This window comes from Penicillium malachiteum (assembly GCF_028827825.1).
Source record: "Penicillium malachiteum strain IBT 17515 chromosome Unknown utg000005l:1.0-9002435.0:326005.0-9005861.0, whole genome shotgun sequence".
Taxonomy (NCBI): domain Eukaryota; kingdom Fungi; phylum Ascomycota; class Eurotiomycetes; order Eurotiales; family Aspergillaceae; genus Penicillium; species Penicillium malachiteum.
This window is the reverse complement of record NW_026643099.1, coordinates 2,133,666-2,141,258: the sequence shown is the minus strand read 5'-3', so window position 1 is coordinate 2,141,258 and position 7,593 is coordinate 2,133,666. Positions and strand designations below refer to the sequence as shown.

General features: G+C 47.3%; 4 protein-coding genes across 4 annotated transcripts; 3 read left to right on the top strand and 1 right to left on the bottom strand.

Moving 5' to 3' along the window:
* Positions 1–1,303, top strand: N7483_010816 (class I SAM-dependent methyltransferase; the record flags this gene model as incomplete). Its single annotated transcript, XM_057094243.1, has 3 exons — positions 1–39; positions 238–975; positions 1,034–1,303. 3 exons carry the CDS (start codon positions 1–3, stop codon positions 1,301–1,303), a joined length of 1,047 nt encoding a protein of 348 aa, XP_056940214.1.
* A 173-nt stretch (positions 1,304–1,476) lies between these two features.
* N7483_010815 (uncharacterized protein) lies at positions 1,477–1,848 on the top strand (the record flags this gene model as incomplete). The annotated part of the gene is made up of 1 exon (XM_057094242.1): positions 1,477–1,848. The coding sequence occupies one exon, from the start codon at positions 1,477–1,479 to the stop codon at positions 1,846–1,848; it is 372 nt and encodes a 123-aa protein (XP_056940213.1).
* A 429-nt stretch (positions 1,849–2,277) lies between these two features.
* On the bottom strand, positions 2,278–3,057 carry N7483_010814 (uncharacterized protein; the record flags this gene model as incomplete). The annotated part of the gene is made up of 2 exons (XM_057094241.1): positions 2,278–2,832; positions 2,986–3,057. The coding sequence occupies 2 exons, from the start codon at positions 3,055–3,057 to the stop codon at positions 2,278–2,280; spliced, it is 627 nt and encodes a 208-aa protein (XP_056940212.1).
* An 822-nt stretch (positions 3,058–3,879) lies between these two features.
* On the top strand, positions 3,880–5,466 carry aglA (putative alpha-galactosidase; the record flags this gene model as incomplete). The annotated part of the gene is made up of 1 exon (XM_057094240.1): positions 3,880–5,466. The coding sequence occupies one exon, from the start codon at positions 3,880–3,882 to the stop codon at positions 5,464–5,466; it is 1,587 nt and encodes a 528-aa protein (XP_056940211.1).
* Between the last annotated feature and the right edge of the window lie 2,127 nt (positions 5,467–7,593).

Below are 7,593 nucleotides of genomic sequence, written 5' to 3'. Positions count from 1 at the left end.
ATGTCCCAACCAAATCCTCATCAACAAATACAAGTGGATGTAAGTGAAATTTCTGATTTTTTATTAATTTTTTATTTTATTTTATCGCCTTTGTCTCTTTCATATCATTACCATCTGCGTCAACTGGTGGATTATATTCCCAAGCTCCGCCCTTCTTCCCCCTTGTTCTGCCGATATCAACAAACTCATCTTTACCATCAACCCCTCAATCTGTCTCACCTAACATCATCCCAACAGACAAGCGACGATGATTCGCTCTTCGAGACCAAATCCTGCGTAGGATCCAACCTCTCCTTCGCCTCCTCTGTCCGCGACTACTGCTACGAGAATGGCCGCCGCTATCACGCCTACCGACATGGCCAATACCCATTTCCGAACGATGAAGAAGAACAAGACCGACTCGCTTTAGTTCACCAACTTTTCAAACTCATCAGTGGCGGCGACCTATACCGTGCTCCGATCCGTCCTCGTGACGAACCTCAAGAACAAACGCCCCTCCCCCGCCGAATCCTAGATATCGGCACCGGTACCGCGGAATGGGCCCTGGAAATAGCGGAAGACTTCCCCACAGCTGAAATCATCGGTACTGATCTAAGTCCCATTCAGCCTAATTGGGCCCCACCAAATTGCCGCTTCTATATCGATGATGCAGAGAGTGATTGGACTTTTGCGCCGGGGGAGGCATTTGATTATATTCACGCAAGGAGTTTAAATGGTGGTATTGGGGATTGGCCACGGTTACTTCGACAGTCTTTTCAGCATCTAAGACCCGGTGGCTGGGTTGAGATACAAGAATTCGAGACGTTGCTTACGTCGGATGATAATACACATCAGCATGCACCGGCGGTGATGGAGTGGTTGGAGAGATTGAATGTTGCGAGTAAGCAGTTTGGGAAGCAAATCAACATTGCCACGCACATTCGGCCTTGGATGGAGGCGGAGGGGTTTGCGAATGTTACAGATGATATTTACAAAGTGGGTTTAATTTGGGAAGGAAACACAGTGAACTTTTCTGATTGACTGGTTTCTATAGTGTCCCATTGGAGGGTGGGCAAAGGATCGTCGTCTTAAAGAAATCGGTCGATTGGGGAAACTCACCGTCATGGAGGTGGTCGAGCCGTATACCCTGGCACTATTTACTCGCGTGCTGGGATTCACCTTTCAAGAGGCGCAGGAGCATATGGAGAAGGTGCGAGCCGAGTTGATGAACACGAAGATACATCTCTATGTGCTTTTCCATTTCATCTATGGACAGCGCCCGGTGGATGAGACCAATGGATCTTCATCCGATACTCCAACATGAGGCCTAACCGAACAACAACGATGATTCCGAAGACGCGTTCAACCTTTGACGACTTACGACATTATGACATTCGTCGGGCATCACTATAAAGGAGTTACTTTTTTTATGCATTAGACTTGATATGGCCTCGAGAACTGTAGGCGGTATCAGTGATGGTTTTATACCACCGAATCATGGGCGGTGCCTTGAAAGACCGCGAGAGTTACATGACTCAGAAGAGTCAATATGGAATCATGTCTTTGTTTCCTGGGGTGACTCTCGACCAGCGATCATCGCCCATTCGCACTTATCCCCAACACTTGACAGATGCCCGACACAGCATCTTCTGGCGACGCACTAGTCCTGACGACCTGTATAACTTGCGCCACCCGCGCCTCATCACAACTACTAATTGTCTCAAGCAAGGTCTCCAGCAGTTCCTCCTTCCCGTCTACCTTCCAAGAACTCGGGATCTGAAATTCCGGTGGCTGGTTATCTTGATGAGGGATTTGAGTTGGCGGACTCTGGGTGTGCCCTTGCTGCAAGTGATAGATATTGGCGTTTGAATCTGCATTTGTATGAGCAAAAGCACCGATAGATGAAGATGAATAATATGAGTTTGCGTATGGGTGTGTTGGTACAGCTTCTTGTCCCAGCCCCCATTGCTGATTTTGGGGATATATTTGAGATTGTTTGTAGTCATTACTAGCCATCTCTGGGGCGATTCCCATCTGAATGAAGTCTGGGATATGCATTGGGTGTATGTAATGCGCATTCAAGCTGCCTCCATTATGCATAGTATAGGAGTGTGGAGTTTCATCTCGATATAGGTGTGTATTATTCATCTCTGATGCATCGACTGGGTGTGGGTGTATATTCTGCAATGGAATCGAGGTTGGGATAGTATCAGCCGGCATAAATGCTGGTATTCCTCCGTGACAGGCTGCTAAGGTCGCATCGTCCATGAAATCTTCAAATCAGGCAAGTTAGCTTCGTCAAGAGAAGAAAAGGAAATAAAGCATCCACTCACTAGCTCCAATGAAAGCTGCAGCTGTCCCTGTTGTAGCATCCCCCATCTGCATCCCAAATGGACCCGTCGATCCCGGAAACACAGAAGCCGAAACAGAGCCACTGCCCTTTCCACTCCCACTCCCCGTACTCTCAGGACTATTAACCGTCATTGCAGAATTTGTCATTGTGTCTGTAGACCCAGGTGACGATCCTGACCAGGTTGTCGCCGACGATTCCACTCCGATAAATCCAGGCGCCTGGGAAGTTCCCCGATCGTATCCCGACGGTCGCGCATACGGAGCGCGATTACGACTAGCATTGCGATCTGCGCTCGATGCTCGTTGAGGGTATGGTTTAGGTTTGTGGTTTGGTTTGGGACCATGCGATAATTGTGTACGTAGCTGTGCGACTTCACGGCGTAATCGGTCGATGATCTCTGCTTGGCTAATGTGTTCACGGTCTTCAGGTGTAGTCAGGTATGTACATTCTGCTTCTAGGCCACGAATGATACATGCGTGACAAGGGATTGAGCGATCGCACTATAGATAAAGTATATGTTAGTACTAGCGTATATGAATAAATTGGAATAAAGAAAAGTCGAATGCAAGGAAGAAGAAAAAGCAATCAAAATTGCTGAAGATGAGTGGGGTTTTTCGGGGTTTCAGGGTCCTTTGTTAAAGGGGAAAATCTACCTTAACCTTGCGCTCGCGACATTTCAAACAAGATTGTTGAGGTCGAATCTTCGTCTTGGAATCTTGGGGCATTTCCACATTTAATGGAGAAGAAAGAAGAGAGCAATTAAAGATATTCCAAGTTTTCCCTCTCAAAAAGATGGGGAGTTGATCATGAAGAGTCCCCGCTTGAGCCGTTGGACCTTAAAAACTGGGGGGAAATTCGTCCCCTGCAGGAATGACATTCCATACAGGGCTGAGCTGAACATGAATTAACTTCTTGTGCTGCGTATGCATTAAACAAATTGGAATCCGGGAAATGCATGGGTAAAACAAGAAAGGAGACTCTACAGACCACGATGTGATGCATCTCATAAGACCGCTGATCCTGATCTCGGCTGAGAGAGAGAGGCGGTATCACACAAAGTACGGTGTACGGAGTACATTGGACCCTGGTGCTTCTGTGCTTTTGTGCATCTCCGCATATTTGCACTGACAAAAGGAATTCCGAGATCCGGAACGCTCAGACTTGTCCATGCTAGGTTCTGGATTCAGGGTACATGTACAACTTCTGCATGGACTTGACACTTGACTAGCCTCGACCCTGACAATCATCTGAGGACTTAATATCCTTATCATCGATGCCACCGTGACAGTCCCTGAGTACCACTTCCCCCACTGTTTGTTGGCGACGTTGGGTTTGCCGATCTGCAGCGACGGGACTCCGGTGCGGGGGAACGAGGAGGTACAAGGCATGTCAGGGCTTAAAATGTCAGCTTGGAGGACCCTGGATGCAAATATCAGCTCTGAAAGTGCAGTTCTTCTATACTACAGCTTCTACCTAGTTTGACTCTCTTTTCTACCTCTCAAAGACTACATACCATGAAACGCTCATCCACCCTTTGGCCGACAAGAATGGCTCTTCTGATGGTTCCATTGCTGCCAGTTCAGGCATCAGTGGAAAATCCAAGTCTACTTCCTAGTCCTCCAATGGGATTCAACAATTGGGCACGATTTGAATGTGATCTCAATGAGACACTCTTCACTGAGAGCGCCCAGTCCATGTTGAGCCGTGGTCTACTTGATGCAGGATATGACCGCCTCAATCTCGACGACTGCTGGATGCAGCATGATCGTGCGGCCAACGGCTCCTTGCAGTGGGATACAACCAAGTTCCCAAATGGTATACCATGGCTAGCGAACTATGCCCATGAGCTCGGCTTCCATTTGGGTATTTATGAGGATGCTGGAAATGCTACCTGTGGTGGATACCCAGGCTCCTACCAACATGAACAACAAGATGCCGACACTTTCGCCAGTTGGGGAATTGACTACCTCAAGCTGGATGGGTGTAATGTCTACGCTGAGGATGGTCGTCTCCTACGAGATGAGTACAAGTATCTCTACAGCGAGTGGCACAAGATCCTAAGCGATATGTCTGAGCCATTGATCTTCTCTGAGTCTGCACCGGCATACTTCTCCACAAATGAGACAGAGTGGGCTCGGGTCATGGATTGGATTCCGTATAATGGCGAACTTGCCCGTCACTCAGACGATATCCTAGTGTACAGTGGTGCTGGGAGTGCATGGGAAAGTATCATGACGAATTACGGGTACCAGATTCAGCTTGTCCGCTATCAACAGCCAGGCTATTACAATGATCCCGACTTCCTAATCCCCGATCACCCCGGTCTGACAGAAGATGAGAAGAAATCTCACTTTGCCCTGTGGGCGTCGTTCGGTGCGCCATTGATCATCAGTGCTTACATCCCAGCACTACCGGAAGAGGTCATTACTTTCCTGAAGAACAAAGATCTCATCGATGTTGATCAGGATGCACTGGCTCAACAGGCTGCTCTAGTTACCCGGGATTCCAATTTCGATGTCCTAACTCGCTCATTGGCAAATGGTGATCGACTGCTAACCGTGCTAAACCGCGGGAACAATACTGCAACAACAACTATCCCAGTGACACAACTAGGTCTGGATTCCAGCTGCAAGTACCGTGCACGGGATCTCTGGACCGGTATTGTGGAAACTATCAAGGGCTCTGTTGAGGTTACTCTGGATACACATGCTACAAGTGTCTACCGCATCACGCCTCCGCGTGGATGTATCAAGATCACGCCGACGGGTATGATCTTTAACACAGCCTCCGGACGCTGCTTGACTGCTTCATCAGGCAAGGCTACATTCACATCTTGCGATGCTACAGACTCTCAAGTCTGGTCCGTGTCTGGTTCAGGTAGCAAACTTACTTTGAGCCCGTTATCGGATACCTCGAAGTGTCTTGCTTCGAAGGATAAGTCTGTTCTGCTTGTGGCGTGCGGTTCTGGTTCTGGTACCAGCTGGTCACACTTTATTACCGGCCATCTGAAGAGTGCTAGTGGAGACTGCTTGGTTGATTCTGTTGGGGCAAGCCTTGGGACTTGCGATCAGGGTGTAGCGGGACAGATCATGGGATTGCCTAGTGGTGTTCAGCTCGCTACCGGTACTGCTTGAGAATATCAGTAGCAAGATTCATGAAACTAGAAACTAGTTCTTATGTGGTCAGTCTGATTATCAGATTGCCCTACAAATCGAAATACGGCCGCTATTAAAGCGCAACTAATAATTTACTAAATTATTCAAATACTAGTACTATGTACTACCGGCATTGCCCATGATAATAAAAATAACCGAGAGGGTAGGTATATCATTGATTAATAACGTCTTCTCCATAATCTTGAGGGAGAACGTGTCAGTCCTTCGGGGTGTCTAGGCTTTCAAATGTTCTTCAAGAGCCGCTAGGTAGGCTGCTGAGTTCTCCCAATGCTGACTCACTAAGCCTCATGAGTTCCGTGTTTACTTAGTCAAACCACACCTTCGCCCAGTCGTATCTTTCTATAATCTGTGTCATTCGTCCAGTTCGATTCTGATTTTCTTTGCAATGGCGTTGAGTCCCTATACAGCTTGACAAGGTTTCTGTGCCGATTATCAACTATCTGACTTCAAGTTTGTTTAAGCATTTCAACTCGCCTCTCGAGCACCGTTAGTCTTGTATCCGGAGAAAAACCTATCTAGATGGAGGAAAGGCTGACCTGGGGGACCGTTTTACCGGCCTTAAGAGCTCTCTAGAATTTTCCACTGTCATTCTGGTGCTTTTAATCCACCGCGCAGCTTTTAAAAAACTGTGAAAGCCAACTGTACCGTAGTACATAACGACGAAGTGTTCGAAAACCCCCAAGTCGACATGAAATTTTGGGCTCATTTTTGGGCCAGTTTTTTACCCTCCGGGTTCACCTCATCGAGTCCGATAGCTAATTCCTTAGCGATTAAGCAGCAATATATGAGTGTGTTTTGCCAGGCCTGTTGATCTTACTGATGAAAAATTTGACGAGACTGAATAGACACTGATTCATCCTGTTTATTCAAAAGCCCCAGTCCACTTTACTATGCCCCAAGGCCTTCTGAAATCACCACGAATCGAGGTGCATTTAATCAATCAGCCCAGTTCCACTGAATGGTGAGTGTTGGTTTCTCAATGCTGCTAATTTATTTGTCAACGGGCGCAACCTGAGATCGGCGTGATGAGTTACTAGCTTTCGATTCCCAAATCAGTCCAGGCAAGATGAGATCGATGTTTCTTCATCGATGTCATTTCGTTACACAATCTTTGTGTAATACTTCGGTGACATAGCAGCAATGACGATAGCTTGCTGGATAGCAGCAGAATAGACGGAGCTCAGACTGGGATGATGTAGGGTAATGGCTGGTTATCATGTGGGCTGAGCAGAATGAGACGTGAGAGGACGGATCAATAACTGGAGTCCTGTCTAGAGTCCAGTGGGAGACCCTGCCCTCATGTGCTATGCTTCCCCTTGTCGTTTTTGGAGCAACCCCTGACCATTCTCCTTTCGCATTCCACAATAACTTTTGACTAGCCAAGATTATGGGCCTCGAGCCACAGAACTTTCAATTCACCGACTACCTTTTTAGTGGCCGAAGGATCGATAAGTCCAAAATCTGGGACAGGATCATTTGGGGACGGAGGAGATTTGCAGTTAGCGAATATAAGGTCGATAGACTGTAGATTGTGACCAAAGTATCGTTCCTGTACTCCTGTGTCGTCTCCGGTGGCGATAATCTCGTTTGCTCAGCTATGTGTCTGTCCTCGAGCTGGATCAAGCATAACCATTTTCCTTCCTTGCTAGCTGTGATCAGCGAGGTAGGGCGTCATTATGGAAATTTCCAAGGGTCTCAAATTGCCAAATCGATTGTATGAATCGCGGAGCTTTCAGTCTGAAACTAGTCGATATGAAGCGATGTGACCTCTACCGAACAACCATTATTCTGGAGTGGTAAATCGATATGCGGTAAACTCCTCTGAACTTGAATCAATTGACTAGGCCTCTTTCAACATTTTGAAGATACCTGGATTGTCCTGTATCAATTTCTGACTACTCATTTTTACTCATTTTTCTTTTGACCATGGCTGTTTCTCTGGTGGTAGATCCTCCAGACACTGCCGGCTCTATGGCAGACGAGGTTGCCTTACTCGCCAGAATTTGTAAGGTCGGTTACGAGTAGTGGTATCTAAAGATGGTTGTTCATTCTGTTATCTGGCACGACCCATACCTAGGTGGACGC